The sequence below is a fragment of the Cryptomeria japonica genome, chromosome 2 (genome assembly GCF_030272615.1).
Source record: "Cryptomeria japonica chromosome 2, Sugi_1.0, whole genome shotgun sequence".
Taxonomy (NCBI): Eukaryota; Viridiplantae; Streptophyta; class Pinopsida; order Cupressales; family Cupressaceae; genus Cryptomeria; species Cryptomeria japonica.
In genome coordinates, this window is record NC_081406.1 from 280,831,308 (window position 1) to 280,859,021 (window position 27,714).

Consider the following 27,714-nt stretch of genomic DNA (forward strand, 5'->3'; position numbering starts at 1 on the left):
GTAAAATTGTTGTAGAAATTGTCTCCATTTTGTATCTCCAGATTTCATATAAATCAAAATATTCAGGATGCTTTGATTTGTCTTGACATTTTTTTGTCAATGTGTGATTGTGTGTATGGGTTTCCTTCAAGGAAGGAATTAAAGTCTATGTGCGAATTACAGTGAATCTGAGAAATATGTTATGGATTAACAAGAATGGTTTATGTAATAGCAAAGGGAGCTGCGTTAGTGTAAGGCATTAGTGTTTTGAAAGCCCACTAATCTGAAGTAATTTATTGTTTGGTTTTGCATTTGTGTTTTAGGAATTGACTCAATGCCCATGGATAGACACTGGTCTACTACCTTTCGAAACTTTTTTCAGAAACATTTCACATCAAATCCATCTTCCTTTTCCCTTTCCCTTTCTAGTTTTATAAGTTATTTATAAGCTACTTGTTCTCAGCTGTTCTGTATCTGAGAACAATCCATCTTCATTAGGCCTGTAGGTAGTTGTTGTTAGGAGGTTATTGTCAAATGTAGGCTCAGCAAATAGGAATATCCTCCTGAGTGTGATGGAGCTTGAAGTGAAGAAGGCTATGAAAGCCTGGTTATGTTGCATTTTCTTATCCTTAGTCTATTGACAGTGCAAATCGAATTGTTCTAGGTCTCCAATCCCATAACCTAGAAGTTTATTTATCCTTAAGACTGAGAGCTGCAAGAAAAATCACCAACAAATACTCAAATTGGAAAACAATGCAATTTCTTACAATTATTCCTATATAATTTGAGCAAGGAATATATACTGCATTCATAAATTCATATCATACTTTCACACATGAATTTACTAATTCTAGGCTGATAACAATAAATCAGATCTCTGCTCTTTATTTGCCATTTCCTGATTTTCAATCAAATGCTCATTTTCCGATCAGATTATTTATTTTTCGAGTTTCTTGTTTCTCATTCGATGATCCTTCATGGACGCCTTCTCAATTAACAGGGCTGCCCAATTTATAATTTCAAATGAGAAGGGGCACACACCTATTATTTTTCAAGAGTTATACCTCTTCAACATTTCTGCCTTTCTAAAGAGTCACAACTCTTCTTTTTTTAATCGCTGGCCTAAAATAACTTAATGTCACTAAACTCTTGATTAATCTTCAGTTGTTTGCTTTGATAATTGTTGTTAATGTTATCCATTTGAAATTTGATCGATTCCCTTAACTGAGTTACTGCTATTTCATTAATTTAATTGCCCAAGTTTGACTGGAAAAAAGATGCGATGTGATTCTTAAATAAGGCTTCGATCTCCTACTTTGGTGGGGGCATGACATTGAATTCAGTTTTTGTTATTAGTCTTGTGAAAGGTATAAAAATGTGAATCACAATAAAGAAACCAATACAATGCAAGGTCCAAACTCACAATCCACATGATCATGAAATGAAGCCTATGATTTATGCTCAAATCAGATGATAAACAATAATAGGAACACAAAGACCTTAGGATTCTCCATTGTTACTTGAGATTTTTTTGAATGCTTGGATTTGCAGGTTTGTCTTCAAAATAACATAACCATGATTGTACAATGATATTATAATGAAGGATTGATGCTTGGTAGATGCTTGATAATTTGACTATAGTATAGGTGCTCAAAAGTGCTAGGAGTGCTCTTGATAATAATGCTAGCTCTAGGGAGAAATGAATGAGTGAAGGTTTTATTAATATGCCTCACATAATATTTGATCAGTGGTGGAGTTTAAATGGCAAGATCAATGGATGAGAAAAACTGAGAGAGGGTAAGACCTATAAAGTATAATGCATACGGATTGATGAGGTGGCCCTGGAAGGATAAGGTAAGGTGTAAATGCATAGAGGAAATAAAGAAAATATTAATTTTATTTATTTAATGTGAAAAAATTAAATAAATTATTTGAATTTATTTAATTTGAGAGGGAAGTGCTAGGTAATTAAATAATTTTTGAAAATTATTTAATTATGAGCAGGAAATTAATTAAATAATAAAATTATTTAATTAATTTTGGAATAAAATGGTAAAATTAATTAAATAAAAATATTTAATTAATCATGGATAGAAAAGGCTAATGAAATAATTAAATTATTAAAAATTATTTAATTAATATGGATAGGTCATAGGAGAATAATTCTAGGGATGACAATATGAAAATGCATCATGTTTTGTAGGCTAGGTTCTAATGCACAACTGGATGTTTTTATTATTAAAGATGGATTAATTTGATCCTGATGCTGTAGAACAATAATCAGCAATTGCAATCAGGGCCAGGTCCTGGCCCTTCTCAATTGGAACAAGGGCAACATTGTGATTCGTCGGAGGTGGAAGCAGGAGTTGAAGAAGCAGGCACCTGGTCGAGGATTTTTAATGAAGCAGAAAAACTTGATGAAAATTTTCATGAAACCACCAATTCTGCTGCATGCACGGCACATGCTGGAAAGGCAAGATTTCTGAGAGGTAATAAGTTTATTCTTGTAGTTTGTATGAGTTTATTCTAATGTGGATGTTTCAATAAAAAAATGTGCTGTTTTGAGCTAGGGCTGTTGACAATTTTTGATCGTTTTTAGTTCTCTTCTTCATTCTGCTTCTTTTGCTTTTGTTATACCCTAACCAACTTTTAACAAATATTAAATATATAAAAATATATTGTAATATCCCCAACGGATATTGTTGGCAAATAAGCTTCAGGTATACAAATTTTAACAGTGCTTGGATACCAATGTGATGCTCCTGCTAATATAAATGCAAATATTTTTAAAAAATTTCTGCAAATCTTATTTAAAGCACTCTATAGATATTATTTAATCAGCTGCCTTGATATACATTATAATGTCATGATCAAAGATTTAGGGTAAATATATTTAATCCGAACCTTTCTAAGCTCCAAATACATTAATTTTTACACAACAAAATTTATGGCTTAGTATTGTACTTCTGATTTCCGTATTTTACCCTAACATGACAAACCCTAATCTAGCAAACCCAAAAAATTTCCCTTTTCATTTCCCATTAACATCGACAACCTTGTATTACAGATCAGGCTAGCAAATAAAACTTAAATATCTTTTACCAGATCTAGCAAAACCTGGATTTGTTAGGATTTTTACATTACATTAATAACTCAAATTTTCTTCAAGGTATTACATAGCAATAATGATAGCCTAGATTTTAAATCAGGTTCACAAACATAGATAAAATTGCAGAACCTTCCTTCTATTAATTGAGCAAAAACTATATTACATTATACTATTACAACGACCAACAACAATTGAAAACACACTCTTACAGCCACAACACCTTGTAACTCAAATGGATTTGACACAATAGAGATCTGCTACCATTAATGCTCAAACATGATCTTGGAGGTGAGTTTAGCCTTTCGGCCAAAAGGTTTATGCCCTTGGGTGCACGAAACCAAAGGGTTTTCATCCTCTAGTCTCCAGTAGATTCGTAGGTTTTTGTCCTCACATCTGGATGCTTGAACATGAGTTCTCACAACACGTTTTGGTTAGAGTTTTTGGGTATATTTCATGATAACCTTTCCAACTTGTTTTTCGACCCATCATACACTTAGAAAGATGTCAAAATCTACAACAATGGCTTCAATCCCATCATTGGTATGTGGTTGAGAAAGCTTGTACTTATTTGGCAACATATTCCTTACAAATGTTTCAAAACTCATGCACGTGTTCAGTATGGGGCATTGCCCTCTACTTATTGCAATTGTCTTCCATAATAAAGTTTGAAACCTTAACTACCTCACTTATGGCGGTTGATGTTTTTTTTTCTTGTTCTTACACAACTAGGTGTACATGTGGATCCCTTTCACCATTGTTAAATAATGTTTACCCTCCTATAACGCGAATGTTATAATGTCCTCTTTTTGAAATAGGATTTAATAATAAATTATTTGAATTAAAATATTAAAAAATAATAATAAATAATAAAAATAAAATCTATTTGTTGGTTGAAAATTTTGTACACTTGTGAAAGCAAACAAAATTGTGGCTTCAACCATAGTGTGTGAGTATGAAACTCTCCTAACTAAGGGAAGGCTCCCCCTATCAATCTAAAACTGAAATAAAAACAGGATGGGACAACAGTCTTCCTTCTTTCTTCAAGGAAGCCTATATCCTTTTCTCTCCTTAGAAAACTGATAGCAAGAAAATGTATAATAATGGTAACAACTTCAAGTGAAAATGAGAGAAAGGAAATGAAGTTTCCTGAAAGCTCAAAGACTCTCGTCACTTCCTTCAGGACGGGACAGCAATATCAAGCTCAAAGACTTGACTATTGGAAGTCCTATCTACCCTTTGCTATACTAAATTTTACAACGAATAAAAGACAACAACTCAAAGATTGGAATAATCTATTCTTTCAACACAAAGACAAGAACTAATGCAAGCTCAAAGACTTGTTGATATTTCTTATCAAACAATAATTTTTCCTCAAGAATAGACGCAAGCTCAAAGACTTGCTGCTCCTTCTAGAGATTTTCTTATTTTAATTAATCTTCTCTACTTGCAGCTCAAAGACTTCAAATCAGATTAGACTGAGCTTCTTTAGAAACACTTTGCATGGAAGAAATAAAAAGATTCAAACTCAAACATGTAGCTCAAAGACTCAAAACTTGAGTAATCCTTCTTTATTATTCTTCAAAATTTTCAATTCACATACATAAGCTCAAAGATTTCTTGCTGTAAATTTGGCAGAGTTTTTGCTTGCTTTCCAAAAGATAAATATTACAATAGACCCCTCCAGTATTTATAGAAGAGGAGCCTTGAGAAAAAGGTGGGAGGATCCTAACTAATTTGAGAGATTCTCTCAACCACCAAGACTCATTCAATAACTAACTGAGACTTCAATAACTAACTAAGACTTATTCCAACTACAGTCCTAATTGGACACAACTTGTAGTTGCCTTACATGTAATTACAAAAGTGCAAGTAATTTGTAACTTGCGTTTTACAAAGTTATTTTTTTTTACATGTAACTTGTCAAAACAAAATTACAAATGCATAACTAAAACTATTCCATGTGTCTAAAGAGATGACTCTAACTGCATCATCCTTTGTCTGTGATGATCTTTATGCTGCTTCAGGATGCAAGAACTTGAAGTATTTTGGATTGGTAAAGACATCTTGAACCGGAACGGGAACTTGCATCCTTGTCTTCTTGCTTGGGGTAGTACTATCTTTTCAGGAGGGAAAGGGTAGCCTTCCTCTTTTCATGTCATGACCATCTTTGTCTTGAAAGCATTTTATGCTCTCAACCATGAATTGTTGTTGTATTTCTTCTTTGTATCATCCTTCATTCCTGAAATTTGCTTGCAAAATAAGGCCCATGCCTTAATCCATTGATTTGGTGGATCGTGTGTGCAAACCGAATTGACAAGGGAAGAGAGAAATTGATGCAAAAATGGGCTCACAAGTGAATTTTGGGTTTTGGAAGTTGCATTACATGTGTGGGAAAAACAAGAGCATTAACTTGCAATTGCGGGGAACAAACATGCAACTTCATATGTGTAATGGGTAACTACAAGTTTGCACTTGTAATTGGACCTTTAGAACTCATTTTCAAGTGTTTTTTGAGTACATTTTGGACCAATTTCGGGTTTTGGATGGCTGACCGCAGGTAGACTTTAAATGGAGAAAATGAATGAAGGTGTGAAATGAGTGGATGAAATGGTATGTACGGATGATGAAAATGAATATGAAAAGATTTTGGGAAGATCATTTTAAAGAAAATGGGAAGAAATTTTCAACATGTAATCCGGTTCCAAAAACCTGATTTTGAAAGGATGGGTATTTCTCAGCTTTGCAACTTCATATTTAAACAAAATATGGTTAAATCTTTTATCCGTAAGGGAAGAACAATGATTTTCATCCAACTTGTAATCGGGATTTAAAATCCCGGATACAAGTAAAGAGGGAAAATGGGGAAGAACAATGCAATTCTAAAATTGCTTTACAAAGGGGAAAATCTCTCTTACAAAATCTGATTTTTGGGGAAGAACCAACATATTTGAAAACAAGAAAAATGAAACAAGAAGAAAAGAAATCTTACCTTGCTCCAAACTGAAATGCCTTCTTCAAAAAATGATTAATCTTTGAAATAAAGAAGAATATCTTAAAAAGAAATTAACCGTATTCCAAAACCCTAGCCATGTTTTTGAAAAAATGCCCAAAACTGAAAAACGTGGCAGCAAATGCATGAGAAATGGCATGGAAAATGGCCAAGACTCTTTCTAACCTCAATGCCTTAGTATACCAAGCCAAAACGATTCATAAGATTGCTGATTCGTGGCATTCCAAATGGCAAAAAAACGTGGCTGCTGTTATAAAGCTAAAAACCAGCAATCTTAACCTCCATGTGGCGTGAAAGGTGTTTGAAAATGCATAAAAATAGGGAGGAATCCAAAACGCCTTCTATCTCCCAAAAAATCTCCACAAAAATTTGCCTAAATTCCTAAAAAAAAACGTTTTTCCTTGCAATTCGGGTTTTTTGGAACCTATAACAAGTTTTAATTTGCATGAACCAATGAAAATTGGGTTTTTTGGAGGAAATAACAAGTTTAAAATTTCACTTTTTCAACATGTTAGGCGAAATCGGGATTTTTTGACCAAATAGCAAGTTTAAAATGTCAAAAATGCACTTTCTAAGCAAAATCAGGTTTTTTGGACCAAATAGCAAGTTTAAAATTGTCACTTTATTTCATTTCTAGGCAAAATCGGGTTTTGGAGAGAGATGTGCAAGTTTTAATTACTTGTAAAGGGAAAATAAAATCCCTACAACAAGTTTTAATAACTTGCACATATGTAATAGGGGTTTAAAATCCCTTTTACATGCAAAAACCATTAAAGTAGGGGTTTTTGGAGAGAACTACAAGTTTACTTGTAATTTAGCCAAAAAATCCCTATTTTAACTAAACAAGACCAAAAACAATAAAAATAATAAAAACAACAAAGGGAAATTTAAAACAAATTACAAGTATTTATCTTTTAATAAAAGTGCACATGTAATAAGCCAAAAATTCCCCTACAAAGACCAAAACAATGGATATCATTAAAACTTGCAGTTTGAAGAAAATTCTCCACCTGCAGTCGGGATTTTAAAACCTGAAATTGAAGGAAAGACATAGCAAACGAATCCAGAATTTGATGAAATTCAAAACGTAGTTTGAGGATGGACTGAGGATTAAGCCAGTCCAAGGATTAGTTGAAATTCTGCCTCGGGAAGCGTGCCACAGTAAATTTTTTCTTTTTTTTCACAAAAAATTCATGTAATGGTCCTTCATTTTTGAAAACAAAAATGAAGACAACACTATTATAATTATTAAATATAAAATTAAAATTTAATTAAGTTTAATGAATGGTGTAAGGGCATGAAATGAAGAGTTGTGACTCCCTAAAAAATGAGATATAAAAGGGAGATCATTTCTACGAGAAGAGTGTTAATGCATGATAGCTTCGGTAAGATAAATGATTGAATGAGAGATAAATGAAGTCTCTCATTCAATCATTTATCCTATCGATAATCTATGAGGAAAAACTTCAAGCTATTGTTCCTTCATTTGATGATCATTCTTCATTTGTATATGCTCAATCTACTTAGTTCGATCAATGCTCAAACTATCGATAATCATATCATAGCATAGTATACCGATTAATATCGTTTTGCATTATAACTGTGATCACCGATTATTATCGGGCTAACCATGTATTCCGATTTATATCGGTTGATTTATTAAACAATGAACAAATAATGGTTGTCGGGATTAACCGATTGTTATCGGGTGGCAAAGCATACACCGATTGGTATCGAATTATTAATTAAGCGATCACCGATTGGTATCGGGTAACAAGTCACGTAGACACCGATTGGTATCAGGTAATAAGTTAAATATGCACCGATTAGTATCGGGCTGTTGATTAAAGTATACACTGATTGGTAATTGTAAACAATGAGTCAAAGGGTACGATCAATTAATGTCTTGATCGGTCAAGACATGACCGGTCAAGGCATTGCTTGATCCTCCCCACTTGCATATACATATCAGTCGATATTTGTGAGAAGGACATCGAAATCAATAAATGCTCCTCTCACCTGCCATAGAAAAGAAGATAGTCAGATTTATCATATAAATAGATAATGCATAGATCAAGAAAACAAAACTAGAATATAACTTGCATATTGAATTGAGAATTGAACATCATTTACATGGTATCAGAGCTATAGTTAAATTGTACCTGAGGCTGTTCAGTTTTGTGGAAAATTCAAAACAAGCATATATTCAACATCACAATTCTTCTAATGGCTAGCGCTATCAGATTTGAAGATAGACTCGGAGGAGGTGATGACTTCTCAGCATGGAAGTTCAGAATTCAGATTATTCTAAAAGAAAATAAAGAATCATTTGTAAAAACTAAAACTGCAGAACTTGAGACTGAACCTGACAAAACAACTTGGAGAGAGGGAAATGAAAAGGCCATCAAAATCATAGTTGATGGGGTGAGAAATAATATTATGCCCATCATAAGGAAACATGAAACATCCTACAACATGTTCAAAGCACTTGAAGATGCATTTGAGATATCCAATGCTTGTAGAACCTTGGCTTTAAAAAGAGAAATAAATCACATAGCCATGATCAAAGGAGAATCAGTCAATGCCTACTTCATGCGAATATCAGCCCTAAGGGATGAACTGGCATCTCTTGGATATGAGATCCAAAGCAAAGAATTAACACTCATTGCTCTAGATGGGTTGCCTAGCATATGAAAAACATTCGTACAAGGCATCAGTGCGAGGGATGAATTTCCAAAATTCGATAGGCTAAAGGCTGACTGTCTCCAAGAGGAATCAAGGCAAAATAAGAAAGGGATCAAGAAAAAGAATATAGATGAAGATCTCCAAGTTCTAAATACAAACTCAAACAAGAAAAGCAAACAAAAACAATTTAGAAAGAGAAAAGGTCGTCACGGCAAGAACACCTTTAAGAAGGACCTTTCACAGATTCAATGTTACAGATGTGACAAATTTGGGCACTATGTTGCCAAATGTCCAGAAAGAGCCAAACAACAAGCCACATTTGCCAAAATAGGAAAATCTAAAAGGGAAGAAGACCCCGAGAAGTATGTACTCTATTCAACACTCACAAACCAAGCATCAAACAAAGTTAACTCCTGGGTGATCGACAGTGGCTCATCTAGGCACATTACAGGATTTAGAGAAGTGCTAGACTCCATGAAAGAGGAGAATGATGAGGAAGTAACTATCGGAGATGACTCCACACATCCAGTCAGAGGAGTTGGAACCTGCACCATCAAACTAAAGTCAAGTGTATCATTACAACTTAAAGGAGTACTATATGTTCTAGGCATCAAGAGAAACCTAGTCTCAATATTAGCACTGGAGGACAATGGATACAAAGTGACCTTCATGGACAACAGAGTATTGGCTTGGCCAAAGAATTCATCCATCAAGAAAGCTAAAACTATTGGTCAAAGAGAAGGCTACTTGTATGAGCTATGCACAGAGCCCAATTTAGTCCTAATCCATGAAACTACAGATGCTAATGAAGTCTGGCATAGAAGACTAGGCCACTTGAATTTTAGAGCTTTATCATAAATGGGAGACCTTGTCACAGGCCTACCTAAGTTAAAGCAATATCATTCAGAGGCATGCAAAGGATGTTGCCTTAGGTAAAAATACTAAGGGTGCTTTTCAAAATAGTACTAGGAAAACAACTAAAATTTTAGAGTTAGTTCATTCTGATGTATGTGGACCCATTTTGTACCTTATTTGGGGGGATTTTTGTAATATGTAATAGTTGTTGATGACTACTCTAGGAAAACTTGGATCTACTTTTTGAAATGTAAAAATCAGAAGAGATCCTCAATAGGTTTAAAGAATTCAAATCGCTAACAGAGAACTCCCCAGGAAATAAAATTAAAACCCTAAGAACTGATAATGGGGGGGAATACACATCAGAATTATTCAAAGTTTTTTGTAAAAATTCAGGGATTAAGAGGGAGTTAACAATACCTTATAATCCTCAACAAAATGGGGTAGCTGAGAGGAAAAATAGGACAATCGTTGAAGCTGCAAAAGCTATGATTCTTTATCAGAATCTAAATGTCAATCTTTGGGCATAAGCAAGTAGTACTGCTGTATATATTCAAAACAGATGTCGTCACTCCCATCTTGAAGATAAGACCCCTGAGGAAGTCTTTACTAAATCATAACCAGATATCAGCCACGTTAGGATATTTGGATGCCCTGTCTATATTCATGTATTTAGGGAGAAAAGATTAAAATTAGAGCCTTCTGGAAAAAGGGGAATCCTTGTAGGATATAGTGAAACCTCCAAGGCCTACAGGATCTATATACCTAGTCAAAAGAATATCGAACTAAGTAGGGATGTGATCTTTGAAGAAGACTTAGCCTTCAAAGAGCCCAAAGCTCACTAGAGCCTGAAGTCTATATCCCTACCCCTAGCATAGATGAAAATTCTACTCCTGAGCTTTAGAGGGAGAATCCTGAGGAAACTATAAGTGAAACTCAAAACCCACCGAGAGAAAACCTCAAGAAAAGTCCACTATGGGCCACCAAGACTATAGCAGAAGCTCAGAAGATTGTTGCTCCTTCAGGAACCTTTAGAGAAAGCAAAAGGCCTAATAAATTCACTAGCTATGTTGCCCTTATGAATGATCTCTCTAAAGCCGAACCAAACAATGTATCAGATGCACTTGAACATCAAGTATGAAAGGATGCCATGTCTGAAGAGTATAAGGCCATTATGAAGAATGATGTTTGGGAGATTGTTCCTAGGCCAACTAAGAAATCTGTTGTTTCATCTAAATGGCTTTTCAAGATCAAACATGCTGTAGATGGCAGTATTGAAAAACACAAGGCCATATTTGTAGCTAGAGGGTTCTCACATAGAGAAGGAATAGATTATGAAGAAACTTTTGCACCTGTTGCTAGGTATACATTAGTAAGAGTTGTATTAGCCATTGCAGCAGCAAAGGGGTGGAAGGTACACCAGATGGATGTTAAGACAACATTTCTAAATGGTGAGATCTCAGAAGAAGTCTACCTAGAGCAACCTGAAGGGTTTGAAATTCATGATGTAGAGTCTCATGTGTGTAGACTCAAGAAAGCTCTCTATGGGTTTAAACAGACTCCCAGGGCCTGATATGAAAGAATTGACACTTATCTCTCAGGATTAGGCTTCTCTAAGAATGATGTTGATCCTAATCTCTACTACAAAAGAAATAAAGTTGATATGCTAATATTGATTTTATATGTTGATGACTTATTAATCACAGGAAATGATCACCTTATAGATCAATGCAAGAAAGATCTATCCAAAGAATTTGATATGAAGGACTTGGGACTCCTTCATTACTTCCTAGGATTAGAAGTATGACAGAATTCTGACAACATTATACTAAACCAAGGAAAGTATACCTTGGACATTTTGAAGATATTCAAAATGCTAAACTGTAGGCCCATGACCTCTCCTATGGAAACCAATTTACATAAATTTAAAGAAGCAACAACAGAGTCACAACCCACTGACCCTACTCAATACAGACAGATGATTGGGTCCCTAATGTACCTGGTAAATACAAGGCAGAATATCAGTTATGCAGTTAATGCTCTAAGTCAATTTATGTGTGAACCTAAGGAGATACACTCAGTTGCAATAAAACACATGATGAGATACTTACAAGGTACCCTAAAACTTAGTCTCAAATATGAGAAAGTTGATATAGACCTACATGGATTTATAGATTCAGATTGGGCTGGAAGTGTGATTGACAGAAAAAACACTTCAGGGTGTTGCTTCAGTTTAGGTTCAACCATGATATCTTAGATCAACAGGAAGCAGTTTTTTGTAGCTCAAAGCTCCATCGAGGCCGAATACATTGCAACTTCTATGGCTGCTCGAGAGGCAGTATGGCTTAGGAAGTTGCTTGTGGGGTTGTTTGGAGAGCTTATGAAACCCATTGTTATACATTGTGACAATCAAAGCTGCATAAAACTTTCAGTAAATCCAGTGTTGCATGACAGATCCAAGCATATTGAGATTCCATACCACTATGTGCGAGATATGGTAGACAAAAATGTGATCCAATTAGAATATGTTTGTATAAGAGATCAAACTGTAGATATTTTGACCAAACCTCTTTCCAGAGTGAAGGTTGATCACTTTAGAAAAGGTTTAGGTATGATAGAACGGTAATTTTCTTTGTAATCTGTATTTGCATATCAATAAGATGTTTAATGTGTAAACTTCTTTGTCATGATAGGACATTTTGGATTTTATCCCTTGGGTTCACATCTAAGAGGTGACGATCTCTCAAGATAATGAACACTTGTATGTAGTCATTATAAGGTGATGATCTTATGATGTCCAAACCAGTTATCATGTTGGATCTCTGGTGTGTCATGGATTTGCCATGATTGTGTTGTGGTAAAACATTTGTGTAAGATATTAGTGCACATACCACAACTTGGATAAGATGAGAATTCAATCTTTCTCATATGATTATCCTTAAGTATTGCATGTTTAGGCAATACTGATATCACATGCTTAGGTGATATCTTGTCATCACAAGATTGACGTGATGGACATTTGTATCACGTGTTTAGGTAATACTTCATATCATGTGATTAGGTGATAGGATTTTCTAGAGAGTCAGATTGGGTAAAGAATACTAACCATCATTTGAATTGTGATGCTTGATATATTGTTTTTCATTTATCTTACCTAGCTAAGAGGGAGTGTTAATGCATGATAGCTTCTGTAAGATAAATGATTGAATGGGAGATAAATGAAGTCTCTCATTCAATCATTTATCCTATCGATAAACTATGAGGAAAAACTTCAAGCTATTGTTCCTTCATTTGACGATCATTTTTCATTTGTATATGTTCAATCTGCTTAGTTCAATCAATGCTCAAACTATCGATAATCATATCATAGCATAGTATACCGATTAATATTGGTTTGCATTATAACTGTGATCACCGATTATTATCTAGCTAACCATGTATTCCGATTTATATCGGTTGATTTATTAAACTATGAACAAATAATGGTTATCGGGATTAACCGATTGTTATCGGGTGGCAAAGCATACACCGATTGGTATCGAATTATTAATTAAGCGATCACCGATTGGTATCGGGTAACAAGTCACGTAGACACCGATGGTATCGGGTAATAAGTTAAGTATGCACCGATTAGTATCGGGCTGTTGATTAAAGTATACACCGATTGGTAATTGTAAACAATGAGTCAAAGGGTGCGATCAAGTAATGTCTTGATCGGTCATGTCTAAAAGACATGACCGGTCAAGGCATTGCTTGATCCTCCCCACTTGAATATACATATCAATCGATATTTGTGAGAACGACATCGAAATCAATAAATGCTCCTGTCACTTGCCATAGAAAAGAAGATAGTCAGATTTATCATATAAATAGATAATACATAGATCAAGAAAACAAAACTAGAATATAACTTGCATATTGAATTGAGAATTGAACATCATTTACAAAGAGGACATGAAGTGTTGAGACATGAACCAGCTAGGACTCGAACCTAGGACCTTCCATACGTTGCTGGAGTGCTCTACCACTGAGCTACTGCCCCCTCTTGGACCAATCCATTGTCGGTTCGAGTGTGGCTTATTTCCAACACCAACACCCCCCCTTAAGCCACACCTCTCGTGTGCTTGGGGCTCCTAGCCTGTACTTGTTTCTGATACCATGTTGAGACTTGGACCAGCTAGGACTCGAACCTAGGACCTTCCATACGTTGCTGGAGTGCTCTACCACTAAGCCACTGGCCCCTCTTGGACTAGTCCATCGTCGGTCCGGGTGTGGCTTATTTCCAACACCAACAACCCCCCTTAAGCCACACCTCTTGTGGGCAAACAATCAATTTGGAAATAAATAATTATTTTCAAAAGACAGTAATTGAGGGTGAATAGTTGTGACTCTATCAAAGGGTAGAAATCATGAAAGGTTGACTCCCTCAAGAATAAGATATAAAAGGGACAATCATGTTGGTTGAAAATTTTGTACACTTGGGGAAATATACAAAGTTGTGGTTTCAAGCACAGTACATGAGTAAAACTCTCCTAATTAAGGGAAGGCTCCCCCTATCTAACTACAACTTTGAAAATAAAATAGGATGGGACAACAATCTTTCTTCTTTCAAGAAAGACAATATTCTTTTCTCTTCACATAAAGGATAGCAATTGAATATAAACAACAATAACCACTTTCAAATGAAATGAGAGAAAGAAAATAAAGTTTCCTGAAAGCGCAAAGACTTCCGTCACTTCCTTCGGGGCGGGACGACAATATCAAGCTCAAAGACTTGATTATGTGAAGTCCTATCTACCCTTTTCTACACTAATGATATAAAGAACAAGTTATGACAGCTCCAAGACTGAAAAACACTATTCTTTTCTCCTTTAAAACAATGATAAGTAGTGTAAGCTCAAAGACTCAGCTATTTCCCACAAAATCTACTCCTAAATTCTCTTAAGAACAAGTGAAAGTATAAAGACTTGCATCTTCTCTCAACAAAATATTTATTTTAATCTATATTAAACTCAACTACTTGCAGCACAAAGACTGCAAATCAGATGTGATTAAGCTCTTTAGGAACACTTGCAAGAAAGATAATATAGAACACTAACTCAAGAATGTAGCACAAAGACTCAAAGCTTGAGCAATTTCCTTCTGCTCCTTTCAATTCTTAGATTTACACATGAAAGCTCAAAGACTTCTTTGCTGTAAATTCGGCAGAGTTTTTGCTTGCTTTCCAAAAGATAAAGATTACAATAGACCCTCTCAAGTATTTATAGAAGAGTAGCCTTGAAAAAATGGTGGGAGAATCCTAACTAACTTGAGAGATTCTCTCAACTACCAAGACTTATTCAATAACTAACTAAGACTTATTCCAACTACAGTCCTAATTGGACACAACTTGTAGTTGCCTTACATGTAATTACAAAAGTGCAAGTAATGTGTAACTTGTATTTTACAAAAAATACTTTTACATGTAACTTGTCGAAACAAAATTACAACTAAAGATTACAAAAGAGGGAAAATTCAACTAAGTATTGAAAAACACTTAAGTTGCATTTTGTGAAGACACAAATCCTTGAAATTTCCGGATGCTCACTTATAGTTCATCGGGATTCGGTTCATGGGTGTTCTTGGCAACAACCATAGTCTTCACAATAGTGTCATGACACCGGAGGAGCGCAAAGTTGTTTTTATCCAGGATAGCCTGGATTTCATGCAAAAGGGCTTAGTGTTTCATCAATATCTAAATTGAAGCGGCCGAGAATTGTTCGCTCCTCCATTCATTATTAATCCTCATCTGTAAATCAGCAAGAACTTCTTCTTCTGGAATCAGCTCTCCATCCCGATTTACTATGTTGCAAGAGGCCCTTTCACAATGTGAGACAATATCTCGGAAAACTTCACCCCGGAATCTCTTTGCACCACCGATCTCCTCAATGAGGGATTTAAGAACAAGGGCCTTGTTTTCCAGGAGTTCTTCGAATTCCAAGTACATGATCCTGGAAGAGATGATGGCATGCTCCTGCAAAACACTTAGCTGTTGTTGGGGCATGGTACGCCAGATTGTCAAACTTTCTTCAACACTTTCTAGATTCTTTTTGAAAGTATTAGAAGTTTGATTCTGTTTCTCCTCAATGGTCTCTAACTTAGACATCATCTGAAAAATGTCTTTCATTACCTGTGCACATAGATCATGAAGCTAATCAACCCAGGAATCCAGTGCTTGTATCTTCTGAGCAGCCCTTTCCACTCCATGGATTGATTCTTGAGAACTAGAAGAACTTATGGATTTACTCCCTTCAGCAGCAGGTTTTGTGATTTTATGAACGGCTGCCATAAGTTGTCGGTTTTTCTCTGCTGATAATCAAAGGCGTCAGGTGAGATTTCTTGCTTCTTCCTTTTCGGAGTAAAAGAACAGAGCCATGGAGGCAAAGTCATCAACTCCCCTTCAGTAGCAGCTGTAGGCAAAGGAGAAGCAGTTTTTGTTTGAATCACCGTGGTCATCCTGGGAGGAATATCTGTTTGGACAGCGACCGCGGTTCACTCAGTTACCAATGGGCATGGAGATAGCCTCATAAACTCTTCAAAATCAAAAGTGGAAGTATCAATTTCTGATAACTGGATGCAAGTAGGAATATCCTTAGGAATTTCCAACACAGTCTCTTGTTGATGATCAGGAGATGGCTCATATGCTGAAATGGGAATAGCATTCTGAGGAGATTCATCCACAAGCAAATCAGGAGGAGAAAGAGGCGTTTCAATGGAAACTGGAGGAATGATCTCATGAGGCGAATCTGAAACTGGAGACTTAGGAACATCATCAAATTGCTGCCCTTCTTCTGGATTATCCAGATCGATCACCTGAACATGAAATCATGATTTTTCCTTCCCACTAACTGTCGTCTCTTTAGGAGGAAGCACTACTGGACGATTGACTCCCAACTTGATTCTTGTGCCCGAAGACGATGCACCCTCCTTGTTGTCAACCTGAATCTCAGACTTACGTCCAAGAGGCCCCGTAGAATCATCTTCTTTTCCAACCTTGATTTTTATAAGTCTAACAACATTATTTTTCAACCATGCGTTAGTGTTAGCCAAGATAGGCTGAAATCTCTCAAGGATGGATATGCACTGTTTGTGCGACCATTGGATCAAAGGAAGTGGAGCTTCCTCAACCCTCTGTTAAATGTATTCAGGATCAAGTATGTGCCCATCATCAATCATCCCTTGTGGGATATCCACCAAGTTCAAATCAACAATTTGCTCAAGAGTGAGCTTGCAGTAATCCATCTTTAGAACTTTGGCTTCTGTGCGGAGATCTACCCAGACGTCCTCAATGCGATGCACATGCACAAAGGATTTCTTGATCTTTTCCTTCATACCCCTGTAATCAAAATCAGCTCTAGGTTTAAACTTTTTGAGCTTGATTTCTTGCAATTCAGTCTCCATGGCCTTAGCTTTCATAGATTTGACAAGGGAATACCAGCCAATTTTCAATGGATTTGTGGTAGAGATCCCCATTCCAACCTTGTGTCTAGCAGACGGGAAAGTGTGGACAGCCATGATTTGTCTTACCAACTCCATAAGAATGATCTTGTCAGTTGGGTATCTGAGAAGCATATATGGCTGACCACCATAGCATCCAATTCTCATATAGGTGAAGGTGGGGAATTGTAGAAACAAACATCCATATTCGCACATCCTTTCCCATGCCTCATCTGATACTCTTTTGTTCCTCAGAGTTCTGTCAAACTGACACATGAAATATCCGAAGAATGCATCTTGAACTCTTCTGAAATGCAGTCTGCTGGGTCTCAACGGCAACTAGTCATAATATTCCCAAATTGGTATAAGTGAGCGATCACCCTTGGTAGAAAGACCTGGAAAGTGTCTAAGCGATGCTACCAAGTATACCAAATACGAGTTCATGAAGAAAGTCATGGTGGTAGGGACTGCTGCAAGTTGTTCACACAAGGCATAGCAGATGACTTCTCCCCATGAAATGTGATGAGACTGCCTTATGAACACGATGAACTGATACATCCATGGCTCAAAGACATTAGAATACTCGAGGTCCATCATCCTATTGAGAAGGGTTATGGTGTCTCCTATTTCCCATTTGAAATCGCAGTGGTACAACTTCTCCCACCTTGAAAAGGAGGCTCGTGGCTCTTGGATCCACCTGTTGATATGTCGCTTGCAATCTTTTCCCCTCTTCACGTAATACTCTGCTGCACTTTCTTTGGATATTTCCATGTAAACAGGTGCAGGAGGTATTTTGAAGACCTTCTTGATCATATCTGCATCAAAACGGATTATAGCTTTGCCATCATCATTTTTGATGACTCTTGACTCTTTGTCAAAATGATGGGCGCAAGCGAGAACAAACTCAGGTTCTAGGGCAGCCATCGGGAAAGAAGATGCATGATGGATATGGCTGTCCAACAACCGCTGCAAGTTATTATCCTGTGGATCTTCTACCCTCTTGACGAATTCCGACATATCCACGTGCCCTATTTCCGTATCTCTGATACGATCCAAAGGGGAAGAAACTTGGGAAGTGTTACCTCATTCTGATATTTGTCATATTTGTACTTCATCTTTTTTGAAACTGGAGATGCCGACAAATCTGACATTGATTGTGAACCTGAAATACTGTGGTGAAGACTTAAAAGAGTTAAGGCAATATCATAGTCAGTTGCAAATATCATTCTTCCTTCTTCAAATGGGAAAAACTTCGATTCTTGAACTTCACGATTTTGTGAGAGGAAGAGGGGAAATATATAGAAATGGGAAAATCTTGTCTTTGACCAATTTCGGATCTTGGGGAAATTTTTGCAAGTATACAAGTTGGAAAGCACACATGCAATCGGGGTTTTAAAACCCGAATGCAAGTACACTTTCAAATTTGCAAATAGAGAAATGGATGGAAAGTGAGAATTTGACTTGCGGAAAATGACGGAAATGAAAAGTACGGATATGGGAAACATGAATGGATAGAAATGGGAAAATCCAGGAATGTCATTTTCATGAAAATGGGAAAAACTTTTCAACATGTAATCCGGTTTTTAAAACCCGAATTTGAAAGGGGGGGTATTTCCAATTTTTCAACTTGGAATTTTAACCTAAAATGGTTAAATTCTTTAACCATAAGGGAAGAACAATGCAATTCAAAAATTGCATACCAAGGGGAAAATCTCTCTCACAAAAACCGAATTATGGGGGAAGAACAACATATTTACAAAAATGCAACTAAGAAGGAAAACTAAGAAAACAAGAAAAATAATAAAAATGAAACAAGAAAGAAAGGAAAACATACCTTGCTTCAAACTGAAAATGCTTCTCCAAAAATGCAATCAAACTTGGAATGAAGAAGAATATCCAATAAATAGAGACAAACCGTAATCCCCAAACCCTTGCCATTTTGTGGAAAAATGTGGCAGCAAATGCATGTGAAATGGCATGGAAAATGCTTGAATCCTCCTTAACCCTCAACGCCTTATCACTCCTAGCCAAAACGATTCATATTGTTGAAGATTCGTTGCATCCCAAAAGGTAAAAACCGTGGTTTTTTGGAAAAACGTGGTGGCTGTTATAAGCTAAAAACCAGCAAAAGCAACCTCCATGTGGTGTGAAAGGTGTCCAATCATGCATGAAAATAGAGAGCAATCCAAAACGCCTTCCTCCAACAAATTCTCCACAAAATTTGCCTTGAAATGTTCAACAAAAACGATTTTCTTGCAATTCGGGTTTTTTGGACCAAAGATCAAGTTCGAAACGCATGAAACAATGAAAATCGGGTTTTTGGGAAGTTATAGCAAGTTCTAATTTCCACTTTTTCCTCAACAAAGCCAAATTCGGGTTTTTTGAAACAAAATGCAAGTTTAAAATGTCAAAAATGCACTTTATTTGTAAAATCGGGTTTTTTAGACCAAAGTGCTAGTTTAAATTGTCACTTTTTCACTTGCAAGACAAAATCGGGATTTTTGGAGAGAGATGCAAGTTTTACTTACTTGGAAAGGGGAAATAAAACCCCTACAACAAGTTATAACTTACTTGCACATATGTAATAGGGGTTTAAAATCCCTATTACATGTAAAAACCATTAAAGTAGGGGTTTTTGGAGAGAACTACAAGTTTACTTGTAATTTAGCCAAAAAATCCCTATTTTAACTAAACAAGCCAAAAAACAATAAAAATAATAAAAACAACAAAAGGGGAAATTTAAAACAAATTACAAGTATTCATCTTTTAATAAAAGTGCACATGTAATAAGCTGAAAATTCCCCTACAAAGACCAAAACAATGGACATCATTAAAACTTGCAGTTTGAAGAAAATTCTCCACCTGCAGTCGGGATTTTAAAAGCCGAAATTAAAGGAAAGACATAGCAAACGAACCCAGAATTCGACGAAATTTGAAATGTAGTTCGAGGATGGACTGAGGATTAAGCCAGTCCAAGGATTAGTCGAAATTATGCCTCCGGAAGCGTGCCACAGAGTAAAATTTTTCATTTTTTTCACAAATTTTTTATGTAATATAATGTAATAACACCTGCTATGTCTTCCTTTTATCTGTCAGTTTTGGCTGTTTGACATTTTGTCAAACAGTTTGCATGCAAGGACTACTTTTCTGATTTACCGAGTTTGAGTGTTTACTTTTGTTTGTTTATGATAGAACATCAATGCCAATACATAACAAAACACAGGAATAGAAGCTAAGAAAGTAACGTAAACAAAGATTAAGCAGACACCTTCAAATCTGATTTTTATTCACCATGTCAGTCTGATTACAATCTCATAACAAGTCTGATATAATTAACTTCAGACTATAATAGCTCATTCAAATGACATACCCATAAGATTTGGTGTGGTGGAAATGAAGTTTTCAGTCCATACAAAAGTAATAGGCACTCCCAAGCTGTAGGTGTGTATTTTACCAGTCCAATCAGGTACAGCTGTGAAAGGCAATGCCGTCAGGGCTGTTCCAGAATACTCAATGCAACACACATCATACAGTGATTCCTTCTTGATATCTAATACTCAGCTCAGCCCTGTAGAGAGACCTGAAGCTGGTACGACCAGCATCACTGCCTGTGGGAATGGTATGATCCGAATCTGATGATATTGGCCCAGCTAATAAGTTCGACCTGACAAGGAAGGAAACAACCCAGCAATATGGTACAGTTCTGTCCAAAGTGAATGGCCCAGTAATAATCTCAACTACAGTAGCAATACAGCTTCAGTACAGCCAGTTCAGTGTGGTACGGCCCTAGTAGAACAATATGAACCAACCCCAAAATGTCTACAGCTGCCAGCTTCGTCTAGCCTTCAAATCATTCCTCTAGGCATTCTAATATGTGCCAATAATGAATCAAGACCAAATTGAAACAAATAACTGAGATGTGCACAGAATATTTTACCAGGCATACAAGCACCAAACTGAATCCCTACACTGTATTTTTCAACAGCGTAGAGATTATTAGCTAAGAGGGTTTTTGTCCTCAAAAGCCCTTGAAATGAACTCTCAAAAGAAAACTAACAATATTTCCAAATTCTCCAGCCAAGCATGAGAAATGAACTCCACTAAGTTGCTTTTATAACATTCTCAAGTGGCTCCACTCTCTTTACCAATCCATGTGGGATGAAATATTTCTTCATAAATAAGCCTCACATGAGGACAGAAAAGGGCCCCCTTTTAAAACAACGTTGTGCAACTAGGCCAAGGGGTACAATTCACTTAAGTCGTAAAGTGACAATATAATAGACTTAAGTAACTAAAAATCAAAATATTTTTCTTTTAACACAATTTAACTTCACCCAACGTCCAAGAATGACATATTTCACTTCTGGGAAAATAGAGACCAACTCACTGCTAAAAATAGACTCTTACTAAAAATAGCAACTGCTAAAAATAGTAAGCATGTCCAAACACCAAATAGGCCCAATTTGGGATGCACTAAAACTTACTATAAATAGTAAGTGCTAAAAATGGCCACCACTAAAAATAGAAAGTCTCAAACAAGTTGTCCGAAATCGCTCCAGAAGGTGTTGTTCATCTCCATTAATCCATCTGAACTCACTGGTGCATCAGAAAAACCCCAAAGCCAACACCAACTGCACTAGGAGAGAATCCTGAAAAAATGGGGACATTACATATAACATTATGTGACATATTGAATTATGTTTTCAAGAGTAGTGATGGTGTGAGAAAGGGCGTGACTCTTCCATAAGGAAGATATATATATGTGGAGATCATTCCAAGCAAACATCAATACATCATTACTCATCAATCCATCCGTCAAGCAAATGAATCAAGTCAACAAGTGATTGAAGCAAAACAAACCAGCAAGCAGCAAAAGATCAATCCAATCATTCAAATATCCATCATTCAAGCATCAATTTAGAATAACAACTCACAAGATAAATTCAGAATAGCAGGACAAAATCAATTAACAATCAATCAAGCAACTAAAAATGATCAGATCATTAATTCAAAGCAGAATACAAAAATATATCCAGCAACACTATAACTTCAGAAATTCATTCAAGGATCATTCATAATAACATTCAAATATTATTCAAGGGAATGATAGTCAATCCATCAAGAAATATCAATCAGCATTAATCAAACAAATTCATCAGACAATCAGTTTGAATTTGACGAAGTGTCTTGTAGGAGTTGGATGAATCTAATCCTTTCATGCTCTATAGCTAGGAGTTGGAAGGATGAACCTTTTCATGCTTTGGGGCTAGGAGTTGGAAGGTACGGGGACCCTTTCATGCTCCGGGCAAGTTATATCCCCAAAAAATTATGATTTGATTGATTTTGAGGATTGTGTTATGAGTGGTTGATCTGATTATTATCTTGAATTTCTGATGTTTGATAGAGTTATTATAATTTTGAAGTAAGAATTATTGTTTTTGGTAAAGCAATCAAGAATATCCCAAAGAGGGACATTACAAATGTTTACTTTTCTATTTAATAAAAACGAATGCTTGAAATGGTGAACATAATAATGAATACCAAATAGAGGAGTTAAAATATATCTTTATTTGCAAATGAAGTTTTACAGAATTAGACCAAATATGGTCAGCCAAGGATCAAAGTTGATCCGACTACATCATATTGCTTTCCTTGATGATACAAAGTCAATTTAAAGGACCCAATAGTTGCCAAGAGGAACAAAACCGTCAACTAACTCTTATAACCACTTTAAGCCAACAAAAAATTCATACATATTCAGATAAATTGTATTATTGAAACATAATAATAGGCATTGAACATGAACTAAAAATGATACTTTTATTCATGCGGAAAACCTTTTGGAAGATGTGTACTCCATTTTAGCATTAATGGCAGTCCTGTCGTGCAGGGGGATCAGTGGAGATTGACAGTAAAAAGGGGCTTGAGTGTTGGAGTTAGGGTGTTAGGGATACTCTATGATTTGTGCCACAAGCCAGGAATTAGGGTGTGGATATGAGGCATGCTGGTGAGAGGTCTGACTCTTTGACCAAGGATTGAGGAGTGAGGCTTTCGGCAAGGTATGTCAGGATGGGAGACTTTGAAATCCTGATGGAATAAGGAATGGAGGTGGGGAATGAATAGGAGGCATGACAGGATGGAAATGTTTGAAACTTTAACAAGCATGGAGGAAAACTAGAGGTTGGTGGAAATGCATGCCAGGTTGGTGAAGTCCAAAAGTCCGACATAAGCTTCTTCCTTAGAATTTTGAAATAGAATCTCTACAGTAAAAATATTGGGGATCTTTGAGGTTGGGTTTCTTCAGGCTTAGCTTGTTGAAGATATAAAATGGGCTTTTGTTCCATAAACATAAGTTAATTGAGAATGGGATGTGACACATATTCATTCTCATTTAGCTTCCGTTAAGAATTTAATGGGTAGGAGCATAAATATTTAGCTCTGGAAGTGAAATTCATCTTGTTTCCTTTGTGAGTTTTTAGAAGTGCATCAGTGTTCACTGTTAATACATGAAAAATGAATCAAAGTCAGAGAATGAATATATGCTACTATGAACCTGCAAATGTATCATGAGTACAAACAAGTAACAATAGGAACTGCAACAAATGCTAGATTAATCAATGGCCATCTGGCCAGCTATAAGTGACTATCTGATAAATGATTTGAATGTCGTGGCTAAATGTAGGTGAATATTACAGCTGCAATTAAATCAAGGTTGATTGAGAATGGACAAATATTGACAAATTTAAAAATAATTATCAGAAATAAAAAAAACTTTTTCTGTCAAATTATATTTAGCACTGAACCATAAGTATATAAGTTAAAACTTAATATTTAATTTTAAGAAAAACCTATGTTTTGTAACTGTAATTCTGAAAATAGTGTATTTACAGATTTTCTTTTTCTAAATGATTGAAGGTGCTTTATCTTTTTACTAACGTAACATATAGATTCTATCTGTTACAATCCGAATTGATTTTATATGCAGGAAATCCAAGAAAGCACAGATTCAAATATTCTATACGTCAAGCAAAGCTACCTTTTCATGAAAAAAAGGATTCAAGTGAACTTCAAGACAATAGCACTAACATGTCATTGGTACAACAATTCAATATGCTTGTAAAATCTGATGTTTCTGCAGAGGACTGTAGACAACTTCCCATGGTGGAACGGCTAGAAGAGCTATTTGAAAATGATACAACATCTCCCTGTTCTTCCTACAAGGTTTCTTCCTTTTCATATTATTATAGTATATTCTTGATGATTTAAAGTGAAGTCTTTTGTCAGTATTTAACTTTGATTGACAGTTGAGAAGAATCCATAAAAGAAAAGAGACAAGATTGCTTACTGGGGGAAAACGAGTTTTACATTCACCCTCTAGTAGATACAATGTGGCCAATGAGGACATTTTGGATTCCTTTGACTACGACGAGTCAGGCAAGGATGGTGTACTATTAAATGTAAAAGACATTTATCTTTTTTCTCAAATGTGTTAAAATAGTATTATAAGTAGTATGTATTATAGTGTTTTGAGACGCATATTAAAACATTCTCATCTACAAGATAAATGGTATGCGTATTTTTGGTATTGATTTGTTTCTGGTCTAAGTATTTTAAAATAGGTTGCAATTAACGTCTAGGATTAAATGATGGTTTATCTCTTTGAGTTGACTAAGTGAAAGCATTATCTTTCCTTTCACAGGAGGACAATGGCATGAGAGTGAATATGTCTTTCTCAAAGGGTAGAGAACAAATGATGTCAGATCTCTTTCAGGAAGCCTTGAATTCTGCTCCTGTGGTGGAAAATGGCGTTGCTTTTACTAGCAGGTTTAAGGGAACTGAGTAAGCATCTTATCCTGTGGTTGTTTCTGTGTTTCATAATTGTTCTGTGTTATTAATGCTAGATATTAAAAATCTTTCAGTTGCAATCATTTATTGAACTTCGTGATTTGTAGCTTTGCTTTTGTTGATCCAAATCATAATCCAAAATCTGTTCAGTTGTGGATTTTCCAATCGACTGCAGAATGTCCTAGATCATGAGAAACAGGAACATAAGCAATTTATGAAAATCTTACACTTGGGACAAAAATCACATGGTATGAAAACTTATCGATTTAGTAATTTCACAAGTTCTCTATAATTGTATATTTATACATAGACAATAAGATGAGATGTGGCAAAGATAGTTCTGAGGCAGCCAATACTTATGTTTTGCATTTGTCACATGCTATTTAAAAAAAATTTGTGGTGGTTGTTCTTTTCAGATGAGAAAAAATGCATAGATGTATGGATATTGGCAAAAAGCTTTGAAGCAAAACTGATGATCTGTAAGTGCATGGTTGAAAGGGCACGTGAGGTAAGATGTTAGCTAACAGAAGATATTATTCTTCCAATAAACAAAGAAAGGAGCTTTTGCATATCATCAATCAGGCTAGAGGCGTTTCTGGTGATTTAATTCATGAAACAATACCAAGAAAAAGATTACCAAGTGATGCATGATGTCTCTTGTCCTTTGATTCAACAATAAAGAAGAAATCTAATTTCTTGTCTAAGAGGTCCAAGCTGTGTCATTTGAGTTTTGTGGTACATGCTAATATCATTATGAGTACAATTTGTTCTCTCATTAACTATTGTACTTTGAAGAACAACATATAAATTAGAACACTGCACTTTCATAACCTGTTGATCAATTCAAAAAACATTATACTTGTCAATTTTTAATTTTTTCATGACTTGTGCATTTATAAAGATAGAATCATGAATATGACATCTAATGCAACCTTTTAGTCCCTAATTATACCGTCCAGAAGAATGATATTTGGAACTCTGATTCACAGAATGTAGGAATGATATCAGGCTTATCGAAAACATGGGTAACACCTGGAAGTTGTGTTTATTGAAAGATAAGTAAGGGATAATAAATATTTTATTTTTTCCAGCCATACTATGAAATCCGTACAAGTTCTAAAATAAGTTAAAAGGGTTGAGGGGAGGGGGGTTCAAAAGCATGGATTGGAGTTTTGTGGAGTGATGTGGCAAGAAAGCTTGGACAAATTCATTGCTGTCTTAAAGGGAGAAATATTGTGATGACGTTGTAAATACTAGAAGACCCAGCAATCACCAACAGGGAGTATCGCTTAGCTAGGCAACTCATGAAAACAATATTTGTTGGTTGCCATATTCCATAGTGGCTAAAGGGGTTTGCTGGACGTTTATATTATTATCGTTGAGGACAATATATAGGGCAAGCGACTTTTTGAAGGCAGAATGGAGGGCATGGTTAATTGTTTTTGGTAGGGTGTGAAGATTATTAACAGATGGGCATGGCTTGCTGCAAGGTTTTGATGTCAGATTGAGTCGCCAATCAATGGACAGCCTGGGTGTGAGTTTCTTAAGAGGTTGTGCGTTGCTTTCCGACCTTTTTCTTCCACTTTGGAGTTGTTGAGCTTGCAACAAAGTCGCCTGCTCTTGGGGGCAGTCAATGCCCATTTGGAGGTGATTATTTGGGAGTTGAAGTTCTTCATATAGCTGATTATCAATCCCAGCAAGGACATGGGAGTATTTTCCAATGCCAATACCTATCAGTGTGAGTTGTGGTTCTCATTAGAAACTCCAAGGTTGTTGATGCTGGCACTAGCCATAGACTGTACTGTGGGAGTCGGCAATGACATATGTCTGATGTAAATGTGGTTGTCTGCTGAAATGAGGTCAGAAATAAGTTCAGTTTGCTATCTCTATTATGTAAGCAACAAACTGTGTGATGAATCTTGTTATTACGGTCTTTATCTATTGAATGATCATTATGCATTATGAATGATTGTGTGTTGTAGAAAATATATTATTTCCAAACTTTCAATGAAAAGTTAAATCAATTTACAGTGGGAAACCCTTCGCAAGAAATTGTAGTTCAAGTGTTTGATAAAATACCTAACTGTCAAACTTCAAAATTTTTGGCTTAGAATTAGCAATGGTCCTTATAGTGGCACTATAGAAAACTAGAAATGACTTCAAACACCCAACTAAATTTGGAACAATCTGTAATCTTCAAATATCCCTAGATGGAATCCACTCTAGTAGATACGAGGGTTTTGTCCTCAAATCCAAATATGGAAACAAAAAGGGTTTTTGTCCTTTGGATCTCCCACTCGAAGGGTTTATGTCCTTGAATACTTTTAACTCCAAATTAGAAGGAATAAGGGAATGAAAAATATGGATGATTTGCTTTGAGCAATGCCCTTCTTTTATAGTTACCTTTTGGGCCTTCTATTTGAATTTACTTTTCCCTCCAAGTACTTAAAAATATCTAATGAATTACAAAAACACTTTTGAATTACATATTGAATTAAGTGTTAAGAACGCTTTGGGATTTGTTGCCCTTGCTATTGATCTATGTGTTTTTTGTTGGCCCCCATATGCAATTTATAAAATAAGTGGTAGATTGTCAAGAAGATGTGGTGTTCACCTTACATGATAATATTTTAATATTATTGTAATGTTGAATCCTCATGGAATGTGGCGCCATATTGAAGAGGAATCTTGAGATGCCCATTGTAAGATTGATTTGGTCACTTGGAATGCCATCTATGACATGGGAGTTACGCTG

At 35.8% G+C, this 27,714-nt stretch overlaps 1 protein-coding gene across 6 annotated transcripts in view; it reads left to right on the forward strand.

The window, feature by feature from the left end:
• Positions 1-27,714, forward strand: part of LOC131030498 (uncharacterized) — a 227,606-nt gene that overhangs the window by 119,704 nt on the left and 80,188 nt on the right. For 4 of the 6 annotated variants that reach the window (XM_057961349.2, XM_057961346.2, XM_057961347.2 and 1 more), the window contains exons 7-12: positions 2,252-2,468; positions 24,100-24,335; positions 24,419-24,571; positions 24,814-24,953; positions 25,110-25,207; positions 25,376-25,467. In XM_057961349.2, the coding sequence (XP_057817332.2) occupies positions 2,252-2,468; positions 24,100-24,335; positions 24,419-24,571; positions 24,814-24,953; positions 25,110-25,207; positions 25,376-25,467 (936 nt within the window). The remainder of the gene's footprint in view (positions 1-2,251; positions 2,469-24,099; positions 24,336-24,418; positions 24,572-24,813; positions 24,954-25,109; positions 25,208-25,375; positions 25,468-27,714) is intronic. The other 2 variants (XR_009102912.2, XM_057961350.2) reach the window with 1 other exon arrangement.